A 23383-nucleotide genomic window follows, 5' to 3' on the forward strand; every position below is an offset into this window, starting at 1 on the left:
TCAGTGTGACCCAGCCCTGACTATTGAGGGAATTTGTGGGAGTGAACCAGTGGTTGGAAGATACTTGTGTATGTCTATTTCTCTCTTACTCTGCCTTTCAAGTGATGAAAATAAATGAAAGTTTGTTTTTTTTTTTTTTTTTTTTTTTTTTTTAAGAGATTTTATTGGGCCAGCGCCATGGCTCAATAGGCTAATCCTCCGCCTGCGGCGCTGGCACGCCGGGTTCTAGTCCTGGTTGGAGCGCTGGATTCTGTCCCGGTTGCTCCTCTTCCAGTCCAGCTCTCTGCTGTGGCCAGGGAGTGCAGTGGAGGATGGCCCAAGTGCTTGGGCCCTGCACCCCATGGGAGACCAGGATAAGTACCTGGCTCCTGCCATCAGATCAGCGTGGTGCGCCAGCCGCGGCGGCCATTGGAGTGTGAACCAACAGCAAAGGAAGACCTTTCTCTCTGTCTCTCTTTCTCACTGTCCACTCTGCCTCTAAAAAAAAAAAAAAAAAGAGAGAGATTTTATTATTTGAGAGGCAGAGTTACAGACAGGGAGGGAGAAACAGAGAAGATCTTTCATTCACTGGTTCACAATGGCCGGAGCTGGGCCGATGGGAAGCCAGGAGATTATTCCAGGTCTCCCATGTGAGTGCAGGGGCCCAAACACTTGGGCCATCTTGTACTGCTTAATGGATAAGCAGGGAATGGATCAGAAGAAGAGCAGGCAGACATGAACCTCCACCCATATGGGATGCTGGTGCTGCAGGTGGAGGCTTAGCCTAGTACACCACAGCACCAGCCCTGTAAGACATTTTTTTAAAACTATGTTTAGGGGTAGATACTGTGGCGTAGCAGCTGAAGCTGCAGCTTAGGACACCTGCATCCCATAATGGATTGCCTAACGATCACGTTAGGTGGCTTCACTCAGATCTTCCTTTCTGCTGACGTGCACCTGAGAGGCAGTGGTGATGGCTCAAATATGGGTTCCTGCCACCCATGTGGGAGACAGGGATGGAGCTCCTGGTTCCTGGCTTTGGCCTGGCCCAGCCCTGGGTGTTGTGGGCATTTGAAGAGTGAACCAGTTTATGGAAGAAAGTTTTTCTGTCTTCTCTTGCTGTGCCTTTCAGATAAATAAAGTTGAAAAAATATTTCACAAGTATGTTCATTTTTTTCAATGTTTCTTAAGAACACTGATTCCATGAGATGTCCTTTGAAAACTAAAATCGTATGTCAAATAAATTTGACAGTCATTTACACACCAACCCTGGATCTTGAAATTCCAGAAAGCTCATTAGTATGTTAACTGCTCTAAGAAATGGTACCATGAAGAACCCAGCTTAACTCAACATTTTTTAATGTAACATTAAATAATTCTCCTGAATACCTATGAGAATAGTGTTAACATTTGAGAAAAAGCGATGTTTTGATACCTCCCCGATGTGATATTTCAGCCTCCTTGAGATGACTGTAGCTTTTAAAAGAATAAATCTCCCCAAGCCAGTTGGAGTGATACAGGTCTCATAATTACAGAGTAGAAATTCTTAAAGCTCTTAAGTTTTATGCATTTATTTCTACATTCCAGCTTTCCTGACACTAATTGAGTTTAATTCTGTTAGTGCTGCTCATAAGCACCGTAATTTCATTTACTGAAGAGACATGTCTTAGTTCTTTCAAGAAAGGCTCCAGTGCCCAGCTTTCCGAGCACTAACAGCCTGTTCCCCTCCCTTTCTCCCATGATACAATCATGGTGCGTGCCAGCTGCTCCCTCTGTACGGAAGGAGCTTGGAAAGCTTGCTTTCTGGTGGGTTTAACGTTAATGTAAGCAACATAACTCCTTTTTTTTTTTTTTTTCATTAAATTGTGTGAAGTACTTTTTTTCAAATAATTTTTCTTGTATTTTTTAAGGTTAAACTTTCCAGTTTGAATTTAGATGATCACGCAAAGAAGAAATTGATTAAACTTGCAGGAGAACGATACTGCAAGACCAGTGATGTGCTGACCATCAGAACAGACAGGTAAAAAGAGAGCAGCGCAGCACCCTGGTCTCACGTGTGTCTTCACTGTCCTCCAGTCCCCTGGCAGCTTCTTTTAAGAAGTTGCCCTGGGGTCAGTGCTGTGAGGTAGTGGGCTAAGCCTCTGCCTGTGATACTGGCGTCCCAAATGGGCACCAAATCCCATTCAGATCTCTGCTGCTCCTCCTCCAGTCCAGCTTTCTGCTAATCGCCTGGGAAAGCAGTGGAAGATGGCTCAACTTCAGCTGTTGCGGCTCTTTGGGGAGTGAGCCAGTAGATGGAAGACCTTGCTCTGTTTTTCCCTCTCTCTGTCTATGACTCTACTTCTCAACTAAATAAATAAAATACTACAAAAAAAAAAAAAAAAAAAAAAGAAGGTGCCCTTTCTGGGTGGGAGACATCATCAAGTTTGTATTTTTAGTATCCTCATTTGCGGTGAGCTCTACGTGTACAGGGAGGCTTACTAAGCCAGTCCTAATGTTGATGCATCCATGTATGTAAAACTCGGGGACAATACTAGAAGACAAAAGTGTGGTTTGTTTAAACAGGTGGGATTTTGGGGGATTTTTGTTTTCTTAATTAGCTTTGTGATTTTAGAATCACAGCAGCATCTCATTATTTGCTCAAACCCCCAATTCGGAAGTTTAACATATCAGAAATTATATTTGCAGTTATTTCAATGTGATAGAAATAAATTATATATATTTTTTAAGATTTATGTATTTGAAAGGCAGAGAGAGAGAGGTCTTCCATCCGCTGGTTAATTCCCCAGATGGCCGCAACAGCTGAAGCTGGGCTGATCCGAAGCCAGAAGCCTGGAGCTTCTTCTGGGTCTCCCATGTGAGTGCAGGACCCCAAGGTCTTGGGCCATCTTCTACTGCTTTCCCAGGCCATAGCAGAGAACTGGATTGGAAGTGGAGCATCCGGGACTTGAACCGGCACCCAGATGGGATGCGGGCACTGCAGTTAGAGGCTTTACCCACTTTCCTCAGTGCTGGTCCCTGTATTTTTATACAAATTATTTGTTAAGGGACTATGAAAATCTGAAGAGGATCAAAGTTCCTTACTGAATGAAGTATCACCAAAGGTATGGGGGATTATCGTGATTATCGGAATAACTATGACCTCCCACGTTAACCTAAAGCCTATACCTCTGCTTATGCCGCATAATAACCAGTAACCTTCACTCAGCATGAAATAGGATCCAAGGAAGTCCTCAGTGTTTCCAGGGCTACATTAAATAATCCCCACATTTGATGTGAGCACAGCTAGATTCAGGCAGAAGCCAGTAGTAGTCTGCAGAAACATGGAACCTGAAATTTCCCCACAGGAGAAAATTTATTGATGGCTCTGGTTTATTCCCTCCCAAAAGACCAAATGGAAGGGAACAGATTTTACTGTCGTCATAACAAAACAGAAGATGAAGCTTAGAACTAGGTCACTTGGCCCTTCCTCTTCTGGTCTCCCCCTCCCAGGTTTCAATGTTTACATCTCTTAGTAGCCCACTTTGCCTTGATGGTGCAGCGGGGCGGCACCTACTCAAGCCTCAGCAGACTCCTGTGTAGAGTTAGCCTTTGTCTGTCTGCCATAGCCACGCTGCTGTCCCACGATAACTTCGCTTTCCCCGGGAGACAGAGTGCCTTGCCTTCCTTACTGTGTGACACTATGTGGGGCTGTGGTTGGCACACTTACAGAAGGCTCAACAGGTTTTAGGGATATTCACCATTCACCACTTTAACTGTTGGCACGAAAAGCCTTCTCATTCTATAAAACAGATTTTTATAAATTTTATAAAATTTTAAAAATTTTATAAAAGAGTTCAGTGTTCCCTTAAATAGGTTTCTACAAAGTTGAAGTATGTAAAAAAAAATCTGGGAGTTCAAAATTAAAATTATTAAATTATATGTGGGGAAATTTATTGGGACATTTTTATAAGAATCTCAGAACCAGAATAGATGATTGTGAAAACAGTTGTAAATTTATCATAGATAAATTTAAGAATTAGGTAATTTTTGTTTGCTGTAAAGAGAACTTATTAGTAAGTTTTTACTAGATGGTTATTTTTCCTCTAGAATTATACTTTGGTTATTTCTAAATTATCAAGATATAAAAGACTTAAAAAAAGACATTGCTTTTGAGAAGAGTGAGTGGGCAGGTGTCCTGTCACCTTGCCTTTCCCAGTGTGAAAGAATGTGCAAGTCTGAGTATTGACTGGGTCTTACATTGTGGTTGCTAGTGATGGGAAGAAGGAACATGACACACGCAGAGGCGGCAACAGGGTGGAGGCAAGAGACGCTTAGGAACCACTGCTTTCTGTTCAGAGCAGAAAGTGCAAAATAGATTTGCAATACTTTAGGTTAGGCCTTCCCTGTCACTAGAAAATGTAAGGTTGATGTTGTATTTTTAGTTTGTGCAACTTAAAAACCACTTTTGGATGTTATCCTTTGAAACTCTTCAGTATCTGGTAATACTACTTTTTGTGTATATGGTGGGTGTGTGTTTCATGTTAACAGCTGTTTCCTTTTCTGTATTTTATTTTATTGCTCTAAAAAATGAACGTGCCATCCCATAAGCGTTTCGAAGTCTAACTTAGGTTATTCCGTTTTAAATGCAGCAGCAGCGGCAGCAGCAGCAGCAGCGTAGGATTGTGTAGTTTAGCTCATTCTTAGACGAATTGTCCCAGGGAAGACAAAGGCTGACGTTTCGATTGCCTTCTGTCATCTGTTTTTTAAGTAAACTCATATGCTGTCTTCTAGCACGTACTTAGCACTGAGATGGTGAAGGAAACTTTGATTGGATACAGTCATTAAAAATAGCATAAAGCTGTTACATACAAATTAGTGACAAACACAAAAGAACACTCTAATACAGATAAAAATAACAAGTATTTAATATATTCAATAATGAACTCTATAAACCATTCTTATTCTGAGAGCAGAATTTTCCAAGAGCAGAGAAGGAGTACTTGAAAGTCTTATATTCTGTATATAGTATATTGCATATTTTGCAAATTGTTGTGTATACTGAGGTTTTATAGTCTTTTTTTCTTTCTCTTATAAAGGTGTCCTTTAAAGAGACAGAATTACGACTATGCAATATATCTACTAACAGTTTTATACCATGAGTCTTGGGTAAGTTGTGTGTTCATGTTTAATGGTTTTGTCAGTGTAATTCAAATAATGTTAGCCTTTCAAAATGTGTGCAGCAAGTACTCAGTTGAATATTGTGGGAACTAGGAATAAGCTAAGTGTGTATGAAATGTCACAGGGGCTTGACTGAGATGAGAGGTGAAGATTTGAAATAGATTGCTTAGTTCGTCTCTGGATCTTGTGAAATCATAGGCCCCAATACCTTCACATTCAGTTTCTTATTTTGGGTAGAACCTTTAGCGGTTTCTTTCTTTATTATTATTTTTTTTAATCTTGTTTTTGTTTTGTGTGACTTTAATTTGTCTGGTTAGGAAGAGTACAATCATCAGATGTGTAACTTGAGAATATATAATTCATCCTGGTTTTTAAATAAATTACAGAGCAAAGTTCCAAAACTTTGTAGAAAGATATTTTAACTGTTTATTAAAATTCTTAGTTAACACATAGACTTTTCTGTGAGTTTTGGCAGGCATACTTTGAGAACAACGAAGGGCAATGAGTCGAACAGTGCTGAAAGTAGGCTTTTGTCTGGTCGTCCTGAGTCTGCGTAGAAGTGTGTGTGTTTATAAGGAAGATTGTGCTGTGCAGGGGCTTCAGCTCATCTGACTTACAGTTGGTGGCTAATATGCTTCGGTAGCTCAAGGAAGTGGGAGGACAAAGAAGGGCTGGAGTTTGGGTGCGAGAGAGGTAGAGGGGTAAGAATCCTTATGTTCCCAAATCTGTATTAAATACACGAAGTTGCATTCCTTAAATAATTGAAAAAAATAATTTTCATTCAAATTACAATTATACATTCAAATTAAAGTTTTTGTAGTTTGGTGCCCAACATAAGCAGCTCAATAGCATTTTCTCTTAGGAGAAATACTTCATAATACTTACTAAGAAATACTCTTAGGAGTATTTGAAGGCATAGAGTAGTTGGAGATGTTTGAAGGACAGAATTGTTTTGTGTGACTTAGAGGCACAGGAAGGTGGAAGAGGCAGTGAGGTCGACTTGAGCTTACCAAGTGAGACATTTGTATGAGAGCCATTCAGAGGTGCAGTGGCTGCTTTGATGGGTGGACAGTGTTCCATCCCTCACCGCTGAGTGGACAGACGGGCAAAATAGCATGTTCTTGGAGTGGTCGTGGCAGCAGTTGCCTTTGGACCATCCTTCCAGGCTTGAGACAGCAGGATTCTGTGAACACACACAGCAGTAATTATCCACACTGCCTGCAGCATTTCCCCCCTTCTCCCCTCCCCTCTATATAAATATCCTGTCTTTTTCTCTCAAGATTTATTTATTTATTTGAAAGAGAGAGACAGGAGAGAGACAGAGATCTTCATCCACTGGTTCACTTCCCACAGGGCTGCAGCAGTTGAGTCTGGACTGGGCCGAAGCCAGGAGCCCACAGGTGCATGCAGGCCTGCTACCTGAGTGACAGGGGCCCAAGTACTTGGGCCGTCTTCTGCTGCATTCCCAGACACACGAGCAGGGAGCTGGATTGGAAACAGCAGCCGAGACTGCAGCCAGCACTGCAGTGTGGGATGGTGGTGTCAAAGGCAGTGGCTTCTCCTGATGTGCCGTCATGCCAGCCCCTCGCAGCATTTTTATTGTAATAGTAACTAAAACAGTTTCAACCCAAGAGAATGAGTGAAGGGGAAAGAAAGAGGCTTTATTTCAGGGTTAGTGAAGAGTGAAAACTACTACCTACTAGCTATTCTTTTGAGGGGTTGTCATTATCATAATTAATCTGGATTTTCTAGTTCCTGGCTTCAGGAACAACCTCATAATAGCTGTTAATCTCTCTTTCCTGTCAATTGATTATAGGAATGCCTTTGGCTTAAGCCAATTAAGTTCCTTTTTGAACCAGCAGTATGGCTGAATTAACTACAGCTCTGGGGTTACTGCTTAAAGAGTTAATAACAAACAATAAAATCCAGCCAGTTTTGAGGTTCTTATTTTGCCAACAGCCTGTAAAATGAATTTGCCCCAAAGGAAATGACAGGCATAAATTACCTGAGAGTTGCCTTACTGGGTTCTTTCTGTGCTTCCACATAGAATCCACACAAACTCTATTCCGCATTGACTGAGCTTTGATCTGTAATGCTAATTGCTGCGAGGCCAGGATGAGTAGCCACCTGTAACTGGCCTAAACAGCGCTGAAGAATCCCTGTTTCAATGGGCTCTTGGTCCTTTCTCAGCAAGTACATCGGTGAGGAAGCTTTAAGAGAATGCAGATGTGCTGTGAACTTTCGCAGAGCTACAGGAACAGAATTGTTAATGAATTGAAATTTTTGTTCCTTCACCAGCATGAAATTCATACTTGAAAGTGATGTTATTTCCTGATCTGTAATTCCAGTATTTAGAGAGCCACTTGTTAATTCATTACTTTATTTTTTATAGGCTGGCTTCTGAGCATTTAGTGCACAAAGATGTGCTGTCATTGGCTTTATAGCACATCCTTGGAGGTTGCCTCTTAGCAGCATTGAGAAGAAAGTAGTTGGTCATTACATGGAGTGGATAGCACTGAGACTTTCAGAAGAGTGTGCCTCTGGACTTGAGTAGGAGGATTTTCCTGTTATGATACTCAGAACAATTTAAATATAGAAGTCTGGAAGTCGACCTCAGTGAGCGTAGACATCACACAGCAGGGACCTCACAAGGTTTTAATTTGGTTGTTTGTTTCTTTAAGAAATTTAAACGACAAGGTTCTCACTGCATTATTTTTAAAGTTATCCACAGACATTTGCTTCCATGAGCTTATTTCATGATTCAAGTCCATATATCACAATGTTAATAGAATCTGTATGTTTTCAAGATTCCTCTTAGTAAGATATATCTCTTTAACATGAAGTATATATTTTCATTCTGCACTTTTTGCAGAAACTTACTAATATTACATTGTGCATTAAAGCTTACGAATAAAATAATTCCATCTTCTTGTGGCCTCTTAAGTGTATGCGTTGAGGAGCGGTCAGGTCTTTGTTTCAAGGCCATAGCTTATTGTTAGCACAGGACGCAGACCTAACCTGTGGCTTCACAGGCTCCTGGTCTTTGCACGGTGTATTTGGTTTTGTCTGTCTTGGTTTGCAGAATATTAAGAAGTACATCTAGCTGCTGGTGTGCCATCTTCTCAGTCTTAGCAACTCAGGAGGTGAAAATCCATCTGTCTCCACACCTTGTGTCCACAGTGGTTGCCTCAGCCTCAGCTCGAAGCTGTTTCAAATACGGACATTCACAGATACCCGCGGACTCCAGATTCCCGCCGAGAGTGTCCCTATGAGGGCTCCACAGGGCACCCTAAGCAGGACTCTTTTTTTTTTTTTTTTTTTTTGCCCCCCCCCCCCCCCCCAAGAAACCTTTTATTTAAGGAAACTTCTTGGTTTTATACATACAACTTTAGGGATAGCGTGGTTCTTCCCACCATACCTGCTCTCCCACCCCTCTGCCTCCTTCCTCCCATCCCCAGTCCTGTTCACCACTAAAATCCATTTTCAGTTAACTTTATACACAGAAGACCCACTCTGTACTAACAAAACTACACGAAAACAAAACAAAAAAAGAACAACAATAAAACTGTTCCTCAACAGTTGACACAAAGGCTGTTCAAAGACATTGCATCTTGAAGTTAATTTCACTTTTTTTTTTTTTTAACTTGAAAGAAGTACCCAAGAGTGATACATCTTTTGCAAGCATTTAGACATAATTATAATACAACTCTTTGAGGACAGAGGTCCTGCATGGGGAGTTAGTGCACAGTGACCCCCGTTGCTAATTTAACAATTAACACTCTTATGTATGATGTCTGTGATCACCTGAGGCTCTTGACATGAGCAACTAGGCTATGGAAGCCTTTTGAATCCACAGACTCTGTCAGTATTTAGACAAGGCCATAAGCAGAGTGGAAGTTCTCTCTTCCCTTCAGAGAAAAATACCTCCTTTGATGACCACTTCTTTCCACTAGAGTCTCACCCACTGAGGTCCTTCATGTAGGACATTATTTGCCACTGTGTCTTGGCTTTCCGTCCTAAGCAGGACAGTGAATGTTTTCCTAGTCTTTAAAGTGATAAACTATGAGGGGGCCGGTGCTGTGGTGCAGCGGGTTAATGCCCTGTCCTAGAAGGGCTGGCATCCCATATGGGCGCCAGTTCTAGTGCCGGCTGCTGCACTTCCAGTCTAGCTCTATGCTATGGCTTGGGAAAGCAGTGGAGGATGGCCCAAGACCTTGGGCCCCTGCACCCACATGGGAGGCCTGGAGGAAGCTCCTGGCTTCGGATTGGCGCAGCTCTGGCCCTTGCGGCCAATTGGGGAGTGAACCATCAGGTGGAAGACCTCTCTCTCTGCCTCTCCTCTCTCTGTGTGTAATTCTGATTTTCAAATAAATAAATCTTTAAAAAAATAAAAGAAACTATGAGAAGCTTGGCCCAATTCTTCCAAGACCTAAGAGGTTTGTGTATGTGACTCTAGTACCAGAACTGAGGGGCTGCGGGGGGGAATTGGGTTGAGAGGAACAGGCAGGAGAATGGAGGGATCATCTCTGGTCTCTGTAGGAGTTTAGACTTGATGTGGCAGGCACAAGGCAGTTGCTCTACACCTTTGGGGCGGCAACACCCTGAAGGGGCTCAAGGGACATGCATTTGGTGGAGTGGTAAGACCCTGCTTGGGACTCCTGCCTCCCATATTGCAGGGCCTGGGTGTGAGTCCGCCTCCGCTTCCAGTTCCAGCTTCTTGCTAATGCACATCCTGGGAGGCGGCAGGTGATGGCTCACATACTTCAGCTTGCACCACCCTCCGGGAGACCAGGGCTCTGGACTTTCACCTGGCCCAACCCTTGCCTTTTTGGGCATTTTGGGGAGTGTACCAAAGAATTAGAAAAAATAAAGGTGACTTGATTGTGATACACTGAAGATGGCTCTTCTGTGTCTCTGCCTCTAGGCGAGACCTTGTTTAACTTGTTAGACCAAGAACGCACTGTTAGAGGAAGACGTCTTTCCCACCCAGTGGCTGAAGTCGGACGTTTGAGAGTTACTTGCTTTTCTTCCCTTTCTTCTGATGCCTCCTTGCAAGCCTTTTCAGTTTCAGGGTGAAATCTCTCTTAAAGCCACTTCCCACTCTCCGTCCTGGTTGATGCAGTCAGTCCTGGTGCACAGCCCTTGTGTTTACCTGGATCCTGCTTCTGACCCTCATACAGCCTGCCTCGTCTTTGTCCTCGTCACTGATAGCTGCCCAGCAGGGCTCCCTGTCTCGTCCCCTTGCGTATTCTTGTCGGGGCACTGTTCTGAAAAACAAGCCTGTTGCATTCTGTTTCTTTATGGAACCCTTCAGTGGTTCCCCATTCCCTAGGGAAAAGGCACACTCCTTAGTGTGTCACCCACAGCATTTTGCCGCCTTGTTGGCAGCTGCTTGGGTCATACAGGTTTTCTTTTATTCTCCTTAGCCTGAACGGACACAGTATGTTCTTTTGTAATTTTTTTTTTTTTTTTTTTTTTTTTGACAGGCAGAGTGGACAGAGAGAGAGAGAGACAGAGAGAAAGGTCTTCCTTTTGCCGTTGGTTCACCCTCCAATGGCCGCCGCTGCAGCCGGCGCACCGCACTGATCCTGGCAGGAGCCAGGAGCCAGGTGCTTTTCCTGGTCTCCCATGGGGTGCAGGGCCCAAGCACCTGGGCCATCCTCCACTGCACTCCCTGGCCATAGCAGAGAGCTGGCCTGGAAGAGGGGCAACCGGGACAGAATCCGGCGCCCCAACCGGGACTAGAACCCGGTGTGCCGGCGCCGCAAGGTGGAGGATTAGCCTATTGAGCCACGGCGCCGGCTCTTTTGTAATTTTATATATGTGATTTGCTCTTCATCATAGTTCTTGTTCAGCTATGCAGTCGTATAACATCAGTGCAACTCAGACATAATCTCTACTAGATGCGTCGTCCCTGGCCTTTGTCTCCCGTGTGTTCAGCTGTCCTCCTGTGACTTTATGGTGACTGACAGCATACTTGCCTGCTTCACCCACTGGATGGAGACGTCACTACGGGCAGGGGCTGTGCCTTTCATTTGCCTTTATGTTCAGGGCCTCTAGTACAGTGTTCAGCATATTAGCATTTGTGAAGTGTTTTCTAAAACTGCTGTAAATTGAATTGAATTCCTTGACATACTCAGTTAAAAATTAGCTGTTGTAGCTGAAAGAATTTGTAATGATTTCTTGTTCACTTTTTATTCATTGTGAATATTTGCCTCTTTTTTTATGATTTTTCACATTACTTGGGATTTGTTTTTATGGTTAAGCTATTTGCCTTCATGTAGCACAGTGCTTTGCTTGTAATCGTTGAGTAGTGGAATATTACTGTGATTCAAGTCCCAAGCCAAGGGGGTTGTAAATACGACGGCAGGAGCTGACAGACCAGTGTGTTCAGTGGAGCAGGTATTTCTTTGCTTTCTATGAAGCAGAATACATTGACCATTGCATAAATTAGCTATTATGTGTTTTTCTTTGTATTAAATTTATGCTTATAAGGGAAAAGATGATTGTTTGGAATTAAGTTATTCTTTTGTTCTTTTTGATAGTCTTTTTTCTCTTGTCTCTGTGTTCCTAGAACAAGTTGTTCCACCACTAACAAGTAATGTGGTTTTGGGCAAATTATTTAATTGCTCTGGGCTTCGATTTCCTGGTCTGTAAAACAGATGATAATAGAGCTACTCGTGGGCTTGTGATGAGAGTTAGACGAGCTGATGCCTGTAAGCAGCTAGAGTGGTGCCTGGCCGGTAGCGAGTGTTCTCAACGCTCCGCAGCCTCGGCCTGTGCTGCCTTCCTCTCGCTGGCCTCGTTCACTTCCCTGACTGCCCTGTGCTGCCAAGTGCTGCCAAGTGCTGCCCTGTCTGAGGCCTTTGTGGATGCTGTTTGCTGCAGTGCGAGCACAGCCCTCACCTGCCTGGTTCCTGCTCAGCGTCGGGTCTCTGTTAGTGTCAGCAACTGTGCAGTGAAACCGGATTGGATGAATAAGCAGGCCAGCTGGGAGAGCGAGCAGGCTCGCATGACGGGGACGGCTGGGCCTGCTGGCTTCTCTGACTGCAGATAGAAAGGGAAGGAGAAACCCTCTGTGTGTGTGAGTGATATGCATACTAAAAGTAAAAGTGGTGAAATTTTAAATATGTGGTGGCCAGAGTATTAAATAGGAATCTGCTGAGATGAATTGAACTCTTTGCCTAATGGTGGTTAGTCAGCTGACCTGTGGTATTTGTAATTGCCCCAGCAACTTGAGCATGCTGTTGTGTGTGCTTTAAAGTGTATGCATCCCAGCCATGCCTCTGAAGAGAAGCGCAGCAATTCCACTGCAGTGCTGTGTCTGATTTTTCCCAAGGGTTTTTTGTTTCTGTTTTCATTTTGGGGGGCTTTGGTGGTTTTTTGTTTGTTTTTGTTGTTTGTTTGTTTTTGAGAGACCAAGAGACAGAGGGAGAATGAGATCCTGTCCACTGGTTCATTTTTCAAGTGTCTACAACAGCCGAAGCTAGAAACCAGGAACCCCATCACCGAGGCCATCACCTGCTGCTTTCCTAGGTCTGCATGAGCAGAAAGCTGGAGTCTGGAGCCAGAGCTGGGAACAGAGCCTGCGTTCCTGGTTCTTGGCCTCAGCCTGTGCAGCCTTGGCTCTTGAGGACATCTGTCAAGTCCTCTGCCTTCCGTCTCTGTCACTCTCCCTGTGTCTGTCTCTGCTTCTCACATTAAAAATAGCCAAAAGTTATTTTTAATTGACACATAATAATTGCACATATTTATAGAGTACCTTGTTGATTATTTGTTGACAGTGTATAATTATCATATCAGGATAATTAGCATTTCTGTCTCTTTAAACATCACTTGGGGTTGGAGCTACCACACTTACCTTTCTAGTTCTTCATAAAATACCCAAGTTGCTGTAAATTGGTCACATTACTGTGCTGTGAACTAGCATTCCTTCCTCCTGTTTAACTCTGGCAACCACTGTCCAACTGCCCCCGCCCCTCCCCTCCCCTCCCCAGCCTGTGCTGATCACTCTTCTACTCTCTTCCCTGGAATATTGACTATTTAGCCCCCACAAGTGACTGAGGACATATGTGGTGTTTGTCTTTCTGTGCCTGGCTTATTTTACTTAATGTCTTCTAGTTCCATCCATATTGCCACAAGAGAGAGGATTTACTCTTTTATAAAGGTTAGTTTTACATTTGTGGTGTGACTTTGGAAAATTAGCTTTATTTTTTAATTGTAGCAGAAGCCTGTTGTAAAATCTTGAGAAAACATTCCTAATCTACATGTCCTTACACAGAAAAAGCTTGCACTCAAAGCAGACTCCATGACAACAGGAGATAACTTAGTCTTTTTCAGAACAAATGCTTCACTTAGAAGATTTATTCTGATCTGTCATGTAGGTATCAAGAAGATAGGGATCAAGTATGAAAAACTTCACAGAAGTTTAGATCAGTGGCAAAGAAAGAATTCTTGTCTCTGTACATTTTATTTGTATAAATATCATGGTTCTGAGAATGAGGGTAATACAGTAAAACATTTGTGACATTTGGGCATATGTTTATATATCCTCTAGCGTTTCAGTGAGGTGTTTGATAGCAGTAGTGGTGTGGAGCCATCGTGTGTGCTTTGAAGACATTCTCCCAAAGGTTGGTAGAGACATTGTCTCCTCTCCAAACCTTCCACCTGGGTGCCTAGGATAGTTGAGTCCCACACTTTGAAGTGTGTTTCTTTTTTTTTCTTTTTAAGATTTATTTATTAATTTGAAAGACAGAGTTACAGAGAGGCAGAGGCAGAGAGAGAGAGCTTCCATGTGCTGGTTCACTCCTCAGATGGCCTCAGTGGCTGGAACTGCATCCGCCAGGAGCTTATTCCAGGTCTCCCATGCAGGTTCAGGGGCCCAAGCACTTGGGCCTACTTCTGCTTTCCCAGGCCACAGCAGAGAGCTGGATTGGAAGTGGAGCAGCTGGGACTCGAACTGGTTCCCACGTGGGATGCCAGTACTGCAGGCGGCAGCCTCACGCACTGAGCCACAGCGCTAGCCCCTGAAGTGTGTTTCTAACAGCAAAGGCTTATTCAGTGTTCCGGGAGCCATCCCTGAGTTTCTGGGTGTGCCCTCCTTCCTGTGTCGCTCAGAGAAGTTTCGTGCAGTCCGTTCTTACCAAGACGCAGGCTCAAGAAACGTTGCCGGTTCCTTAGTAGGTGATGAGGCTAAAGTTTAAACTCAGCTCTGGGAGTCAGTGTGAGCCAGTCAGAGGTGTTTCACCCTCTCACTATCATTTTGAAACACAGAAGTCTTTAAGGAATGATAGTCTGCTTATTTGGTGGCAAAAATGTGGCCTAAATGAATGACAAGCTATTTATAGTCTGTGTTTACCCCACTTAGTGTGAACAAGTGTTGCAGCACCCCCCCCCCCCCCCACCGGGGTTCCTCTAACAAAACATGACACATGCAGTGTACTGACTTCTGGAACCCTCCAAGAGACTGTTGCTCTCCATGGAACCCTCCAAGAGGTTGTTGCTGTTTAACTCCTGTATTACTTACTTTGCTGACCTGTAGAGATGCTAAAATCTACCCTAGTAGAACGTCATAAGAAATCCGTTGTATGGACGAATGAACACACATCAGCATTTGAGAAACCTGGTGTGTATGAGTGTTGGGTTGTTAGGGGTTGTTCTCTTGTGGAGCTTCCATCCAGCTGTGCAGAGTGTGGTCCTAGAACTGGAATGTGTGGAAAACAGGAGTGTGGCATAGCCTGCCGATGCACTCTGCTGAGCCGGGCTTAGTGGAAAGCCTCGCCGGCCACAGAGCTTGGCCTGTTTACCCCACCTGTGACTGTTCTGAGCAGAAGTGCTCTTCTGGACATGCACGCTGTCCCCCAGCATGGGCTTCCCTGTGCTTCCTTGTCACTGTGCACGGGGAAATTGGGCCAGCACCCATGCTGTGCTGTGGCTGCTCCTGGTGCTGCAGGTTCACCTAGCCACCTTGTGGGTCCAGGGATTCATCGTCTGTAATGTGACTTGGCAAACCAGTGCAAAAGCTTATGTACTATGGCCGGCACCGTGGCGTAGTGGGCTAAGCCTCTGCCTACATCCCATATGAGCATTGGTTCATATCCCGGCTACTCCTCTTCCAATCCAGCTCTCTGCTATGGCCTGGGAAAGCAATAGGAGATGGCCCAAGTGCTTGGGCCCCTGCACCTGCGTGGGAGACCTGGAGAAAGCTCCAGAGCAGGTTGGCCCACCTCCAGCTGTTGTGGCCATTTGGAGAGTGAACCAGCAGATGGTACACCTCTGCCTTTCTCTCTTTGCCTTTCCCTCTCTCTGTCTGTGACTCTAGCTCTCAAATAAATAAAATCTTTAAAAAAAGAAACAAGTACGTGTACTGAGGCCAGTGCCTAGCAGGTAAGGCCACCGCCTGTGATGCCCACATCCCATATGGATACTGGTTCAAGTCCTGGCATTGCTACTTCCAATCCAGCTCCCTGCTAATGCAACTGGGAAAGCAGTGGAGGACGGCACAAGTACTTGGGCCCCTGCACCCACGTTAAGAACTGATGGAGTTCCAGGCTCCTGGCTTTGGCATGGCCTAGCTCTGGCCATCACTGCCATTTGGGGAGTGGACCAGCAAGTGGAAGATCACTCTGTCTTTTTCTCTTTGTCTCCTCTCCCTGTCTTTCTGTAACTGCCTTTCAAATAAATAAAATCTGTTTTCTGGGTTTTTTGAAGTGTGTGTTCTACGTGTAAGGAGAGGGTAACTGCAGTGTTGGAAGTTCCAGTACTAGCATCTGGAAGTCAGGATGCACAGCGCGTTGTGACGTGAATGTGGCGGCTCCTGTAGTTAGGAGTACTTCACCTGCACGTTAGAACACAGGAACCTGGGACACTGGTGAAGCCGTCAAGGCATTTCTGAGAATAGGTAGAACCAGTGACACATTCAATTTAGTACATTCGATTTTTCAAGGACTGACCTGTATTCCTTCTCTGAATATTACCGTAGAAATTATGGGTAGGGCAGCTTTTGTTTTTTGTTTTTTTACATGTACGAATTCAGAGTTTGACTTGGAAATTGCCTGCAACAGGGTTGTGGGGCGGAGATGCAACAGGAAGCTGTTTCCTGTTGTCCTTGCTCCTCTGCCATGCCTCGGGCCCTCTCCCCAGATGCAGCAGGGACAGAGCTGACTGCTGGGGGCGGTATTGCTCAAACATGAGCAACCACATATGTGGTTCCAGCCATGACCTCAGTACAGGGAGGCACCCACTTTGGGGGTCAAAAAAGACAGCTTATATCGTACTAGTTTTTCTTGAAGCATAGGGTCTCCGTTTGAAGGAATCCAAGGGGATTTCTTCTTAGAGGGTTCTCGGGTGGAGGGGTGTCGGGGAATCTCTTCTTTGGATCTGAATGGGCTTGCTGACTCGGGAATCCCCAAAGGCCTGTATGGTTTGCGTGACTCCTTTCCCTGGAGAGCAGATTTTCAGTGCTGTTTCCTCCGTCTGTGGGCTCTAGCAGTGGCCATGGGCAGCAGGGGATGTAGGGAAACAGCTCGCCTGCTTCGTGGGGCCCACTGAACTCTCAGGTGCCTTGGGGCTCTGTCAGATCATGCTGGGCTCGCTCTCACAGGGACTTGTCAGGTGGCAGATCCCTTCTGACGTCCTCACGGACGTGCTGCCTCCTCTTACATTGATTTACCACCTCTGAAAGTTGTTACTCAGGTAGGGGCGTTTAGCTCAGCAGTTACACTGCTGCTCGGGACACCTGCAGACCGTATGCCAGTGCATGGCTCTTCTGCTTCTGGCCCAGCTTCCTGCTAGTATGCCTCTGGGGGGCAGCAGGTGATGACTCAAGTCCTTGGGTCCCTGCCGCCCACATGGGAGAAGTTCTGGGCTGTTGGCTTTGGCCTGCTCAGTCTTGGCTGTTGTGGGCGTTTGAAGAGTTGGCCAAGCAGATGGACGAACTCTGTCTGCCTTTCAAATCAAGTGAAAATAAATAAGTGTTTGAAAAAGTTGCTGCTCAGAAGACTGGATGACTTTATTATAGAGTATTGTTAGATGTTCATTTGAAGAAGAATGTGGCTGGCATGTCATACTTTTTTGAACCAGAGCATATTACTTAATAGCTGTGTTGCTTAATTTTGCACAGGATGTTGCATCTCCGGTTAAATCATAAACCTGAATTACAGTGCTCTAAAACCTACCAGTGTTGTCTAGCAGGAAATACCTTTATTTATTTATTTATTTTTACAAGATTCATTTATTTATTTGAGAGCCAGAGTTACACAGAGAGAGAGAGAGGTCTTCTATCTGCTAGTTTACCCCCCAAATGCCACAGCAGCCGGAGCTGGGCCGATCAGGGGCCAACAGCTTCTTCCTGGTCTCCCACGTGGGTGCAGGGCCTAAGAATTTGGGCCATCCTCTGCTGCTTTCCCAGACCATTTGTGGGAGCTGGATCAGAAGAGGAGCAGCCGGGACTTGAACGTGCACCCACGTGGAATGCCAGTGCTGCAGGTGGAGGCTTAACCTACTACGCCACAGCTCCAGCCCCTGGAAATATTTTTGCAAGAAAAAACAAGTAGTAACATAAAATTAATAATAACAAAACAAAATTCCAGAATATATTGAAGTGTGTGTATTAGCTTTTTGTTACTGTCTCTAACGTACCCAAGAACGAAGCAGGTTTCTTTCCCCTCATGATTGAGAGCCTCACAGTGCAGGACTGGGTGGCCTCACAGGTCTGGCATCTGATGGGGGTGGAGGCAGGCGATGGTGGAGTGGTGTGCAGGAGCCACCCCATGGAAGCCAGGCGGGGAGAAGCCCTGGGAGCTTGCCTGTGCCTCTCCAGGCCTCCCCATCACGTTGGTCTGGGCTCCCAGCGCTCTTTACTGCCACTGACTTAACAGCTTTAAGATGTAAACGTCTGTGTGAGTCAGGGAGCCAGATCCTGCTCAAACCACAGCAGCTGTTGAGAGTGAGCCCAGGCGCTTGGTACCTCTCACCGTATTGGAATTCTCCCGCAGCACTCCCCCAGCTCCTCCAAAGGTAAGGGACGCATTCACCCCAGCAGCGTGACATGTTCATATGTTAGGGTTCAGGGAAGACCAAGTGCACAGAACGGGGTAGTCGGCGAGTGTGGCCAACGCACCCTGACGTAGAGAGTGTGCAGCCCTGGACTGCTGGATATGGGATCCATACAGAGCCAACCAAGGCTGCCATGGTTTGCAAACTTCTGTTTCTTTTAGCTCTTATTTATGTATTTTCATTTTATTTGAAAGAGTGACAAAGAGAGACCTAACTACTGGTTCACTCTACAAATGCCCACACAGCCAGAGTTGGGCTAGGCCAAAGGCAGGCACCCAGAACTCCATCTGTGTCTGCCTCGTGGTGTCAGGGACCCAAGTACTTGAGCCATCACCTGCTGCCTTCCAGGAAGCTGGATTGGAAGCAGGAGTAGCTGGGACCCGAGTCAGGCACTCTGATACAGGATGTGGGCGTCACAGGCAGTTACTTCATGGCCGTGCCAAATGTCCACCCCACAAACTTACTTTCCCCTAAAATAAACAAACTCTCTTCTGATACTGTTTCTCAGAATTCAGAACTCATTTGTTTTCTTTCAGAAAACTGAAGAATGGGAAAAATACAAAAGTGAGGCAGACATGGAGGAGTATGAATGGAAAAATAGCTCCTCAGAAAAAAATATCCTGGACACGCTTCTGCAGATGAGAGCCGCTGAGAAGACAAGCGCCAGTGGAGAGGAGCTCCTGGCCACCAAGGAAGTGGACGATTACAGGCGGTCTGTTGTCAGTCTGAAGAATGAGGGCGACAGCGAGAAGACCCTTTCTCAGTACAAAGAATCCGTGAAGAGACTGTTGAACTTGACGTGAATTGTGAAGTAGAAGAATCTGCTTGCTTTGTTAATTTTGTGGCATGTGTAATCAAGACTTCATTTAATATAAAATTGAAAATGTTAAACCATTGCTTTACAGCCGAGTTGCAATTATTCCCCTCTTGCTAATGCACAATGGCAATGATTATTCCAAAGTTTACTTATTTATGCACTGGGCATTGAGACTGATAGTTAGAGGATCTCTTTGATTTCTTCTGGTTCTACAGTGCTTTATGCTTACCTAACAACTTTAGTGTTCATATATTTACAGATACGTGCATGCGTGTGTGTGTGTGTGATTTTTTTGTCTTTTTTAAATTTATTGGAAAGGCAGTTAAAGGGATAGAGGGAGAGATCTTTCATCTGCTATTTGACTCCTCAAGTGGCTACCACAGCTGGTGCTGGGCCAGGCTAAATTTAGGAGCCAGGAGCTCCATCCGTGCTTCCCACATGGGTGATAGGGTCCTAAGACCTTGGGCCATCTGCTGCTTCCGCAGGCACATTAGCGGGGAGCTGGATCGGAAGTGGAGCAGTGGAACTTGAACCAGTGCTTATATAAAATAGCAGCATCACAGCTGACAGTTACTGTTTTTTTTCTTTTTTGCTTTAAAATTTCTTTTCATTTTGATTAAAGGCAGAAACAGATGGAAAAAGATCTTATTATTTTTTAAAATTATTTTTTTATTTGAAGGGAGAGTTAGAAGGAGGGAGAAAGAGAGAGGGATCTTGGATATGCTGGTTCACTCCCTAAATGGCTGCAGTGGCCAGAACTGGGCTGATCCGAAGCCAGGAGCCAGGAGCTTCTTCTGGGGCTCCCATGCGGGTGCAGGGGCCCAAGGACTTGGGCATCCTCCACTGCTTTTCCAGGCCATAAGCAGAGAGCTGGATCAGAAGAGGAGCAGCCAGGGCCTGTATGCCGTCGCCGCAGGAACATGACAGTTCCGGTCTGTAATCACTGTTTTTGTTGCCGCACATTTCTTTCCCCACAACTTGGCATTTAGTGGTTGCTTTTGAACTGGGTTTGGGTTAGCTGGGGAGCAAGGCCTGGGACACAGCCACCTGACTGGCAGGTCAGTGCTGTCCACAGGACTGCGGTCTGTCCTATCCATCTGCACAGTTGCTGATTCTGGTTAGAAACGGGTCCCCAGGAGTATTTTGTACCCTGACAGGTTGTTCGGCCCCTCCGTTTGGGGAGTATTTTAAATTGAACTCTGTGTGGCACGCTAATTCATATTCTGGGGCTAGCCCTGGTGTGCTGAAGCTTGCTGCAAAGTCAAAGTGCAGATGAACTGGCGTGCACCCCTCTGGTTTTCTCAGAAGCACCGTGGTTCAGGAGACGCGACAAAAGATGACCTCCAGTTCAGTCAATCCATTCAATTCAGCTGTCAGTTCAGCATCATTTTCAGTGTATCTGTAGGTCATTTCTCACCGCTTCCAAAGGTGCTGACAGGTGATTCATTTAAAATCAAAATGGGGTCCGGTTTGTGGCACAGTGGGTGAAGTTGCCCTTTGGGATGCTGCATCCCATACCAGAATGCCTGGTTTGAATACAGCCACTCCCTTCCTACCCACTAATGCCCTTCCCACTAATGCCCATTCTTAGAGGTGGTAGATAATGGCTCGAGCGCTTGAGTCCTTGCCAACACACGTGGGACACCTAGATGGAGTTCTTGGCTCTGGACTTCGGTCTTTGGAGTGTACCGGCTAGTAAAAGATCTCTGCTGATCTCTCTCCTTTGCTCTGCCTTTAAAAAAAAAAATCAGAGTAAAGAATTATTGAGAGTTTATTTGCCTAAGAGACTTATTTTGCCTAAATTAGAGAATATAAATGAAAACCAAAAGGAATTTGGAAACAATTGCCCAGAACATTTGTTTAAAAAAAGGCATGATTGGTACTAGCTAGGAAATAGGTTTTTTTTTTTTTTTAAGATTTATTTATTTATTTGAAAGTCAGAGTTAGACAGAGATAGGTCTTCCATATGCTGATTCACTCCCCAGATGGCCGCAATGGCCAGAGCTGCGATGTCCGAAGTCAGGAGACGGGAGCTTCTTTCAGGTCTCCCACGCGGGTACCCGGGCCCAAGGACTTGGGCCATCTTCCACCGCTTTCCCAGGCCATAGCAGAGAGTGGATTGGAAATTAAGCAGCCAGGCCTTGAACCGGTGCCCATATAGGATACTGGCACTACAGGCAGTGGCTTCACCTGCTACGCCAGAGCACTGGCCCCGGAAATAGGTTGTTAAGGACAACAGTATGGCCCTAAATACAGAAAGGAGGGAGAGAGTCACATTGTGTTCCACTGGAGGAGAATAATGAATGAGAAGTAGCTAAAAATTTTTGTTCATTTGTTTTTACTTATGAGAGAGGTAGTGATCCTTTAATATGCTGGTTTATACCTCAGATGCCCACAACAGCCAGGGCTGGGCCAGACCAAAGTCAAGAGCCAGAAACTTTTATTTGGGTTTCCATATGGGTGACAGGGTCTCAAGTATTAAGCCATCACTGTGGCCTCCCAGGGTTCGCTAAAGCAGGAACCTGAGCCAGGAGTCCATCCAAGTCCAGTGATAGGAGATGTGGTGTTCCAAGCTGTGTCTTTTTTTTTTTTTTTTTTTTTTTTTGACAGAGTGACCAGTGAGAGACAGAGAGAAAGGGCTTCCTTTTGCCGTTGGTTCACCCTCCAATGGCTGCCACGGCTGGCGCGCTGCAGCCAGTGCATCGCGCTGATCCGAAGCCAGGAGCCAGGTGCTTCTGGTCTCCCATGCAGGTACAGGGCCCAAGCACCTGGGCCATCCTCCACTGCACTCCCAGGCCATAGCAGAGAGCTGGCCTGGAAGAGGGGCAACCGGGACAGAATCCGGCGCCCCGACCGGGACTAGAACCCGGTGTGCCGGCGCTGCAAGGCGGAGGATTAGCCTAGTGAGCCACGGTGCTGGCCCCAAGCTGTGTCTTAAACACTGCACCAAACACCTGCCCCCAAATGATTTTCTGACCATGTTTAGAACATCATCTAAGACATGTGTCAGTATATTCAGACACACACACGCAGAATTAGGAAAACTCAGATACAGAAACAGGGCTGAAGAGGAAATGTTTTGTGGAAGGTGAGTGGTGCTCACCTGGAACCTGTGCAGAGTGGTAGCGTAGGGTCTGTCCTGTGTCGTTATGCAGTGCAGATTAAAGAGTGCGTGGGATGTGTGACACGAGCTGCACCTGCTCAGGCCTGCTTCTCTGACTGGCAGTGCTCTGCATACTGTCGCCTGCCAGCAGTAGGGCAGTGCCGTGTCCTGACTCTGGGGGCAGAAGACACCCAGAACCAAAGGTCTGGAACCCCTTGGACTCGAACCTTTGTGCCTCCTCCCTTGGGTGATTTTAGTGCGGATCCTTTCCTGGTAATCAGCCCTAGTTGTGAGTCTGAACAGCTTTCGTTAACTTCCGTGAGTCAGCCTGGGAAGCTGGTTTGGGGAATGCCCCCGAACTCAGAGAAGGGTGTGGGCAGTCCTGGAGAGGGCTGTGTCCTCTTTTTGCGGTTTGCCCAGCTCCAAGCAACTGATCTGGAGACTGACTGCAGACGCGGACACCAAATGGCAAAATCTTAGGGCGGTGGGATTCTGACGGAACTGCCGCACAAAGGCAGTGGTTGCTGCTGTAATTGGTGACTAAGCAGCACAGTGTGACACTAGATCCTTGGGTTTTTTTTCAAATCAGGGGGTTGAGCCAGTGTGCACCCGGTGAGCACTGTCAAGTTCACCCTTCCTCTGAGGGCCCTGGGAGACACTGTGCTCACTTCCTGACCCGGAATCCTCAGCCCTGGAGCTCAGAAGTCGCTTCAGCACACGGGGAACTTTGTTTCCTTAACTGTGGACTACTCCAGCTCACTCTTCACGTGGTTCCCTTGTAGGACTGGTATTTCATAATACTGGACAGTTAGACTTTTTTTTAAAGGTCTGGCTGGTTACAGTGTTGGAAAGATTTCCCGATTACTTCCCAAGTGAGTATAATGACCTTAGCCCTGAGATCTTGGGTTGTTTCTTAATAAAACTATGAGTTTTCCACAGAATTTCTCTTTGGGCCCTTTGGTTTCCAGTAAGGATGTAGTTTCTAGTCCCAGTTGTTTTGCTTCTTGACTGACTGGCATGGTTCCTACTCTGGTCCAAGTCTGTTCAGTGTCTGACGGTCAGAAGGAGGGGCTGAGGGCTGGCGTTCGGCAAACTGAGTATGCCATGTGAGATGTCCACATCCCATTATCTGAGTCTCTGGGTTCAAGTCCGTGCTACCCTTCCAGCTCCAGGGAGAGAGTAGATGATGGCTTCTGTACTTGGACTTCTGCCACCCACGTGGGAGACCTGGTTGAAGGTCCTGGCTCCTGGCCCAGTGCTGCCTGCCA

The 23383-nt window shown here is 45.7% G+C and overlaps 1 protein-coding gene across 4 annotated transcripts in view; it reads left to right on the top strand.

Moving 5' to 3' along the window:
• MRPS35 (mitochondrial ribosomal protein S35) overlaps positions 1 to 19091 on the top strand; it is a 44273-nt gene extending 25182 nt beyond the window's left edge. For all 4 annotated transcript variants that reach the window (XM_070049561.1, XM_002712685.5, XM_017343302.3 and 1 more), the window contains 3 exons: positions 1890 to 1999; positions 5058 to 5127; positions 18732 to 19091. In XM_070049561.1, coding sequence (XP_069905662.1) covers positions 1890 to 1999; positions 5058 to 5127; positions 18732 to 18998 — 447 coding nt within the window. In that variant the 3' untranslated portion in view covers positions 18999 to 19091. The remainder of the gene's footprint in view (positions 1 to 1889; positions 2000 to 5057; positions 5128 to 18731) is intronic.
• The last annotated feature ends 4292 nt before the right edge of the window (positions 19092 to 23383 follow it).

The sequence above is a fragment of the Oryctolagus cuniculus genome, chromosome 9 (genome assembly GCF_964237555.1).
Source record: "Oryctolagus cuniculus chromosome 9, mOryCun1.1, whole genome shotgun sequence".
In the NCBI taxonomy this organism is placed as follows: Eukaryota; Metazoa; Chordata; class Mammalia; order Lagomorpha; family Leporidae; genus Oryctolagus; species Oryctolagus cuniculus.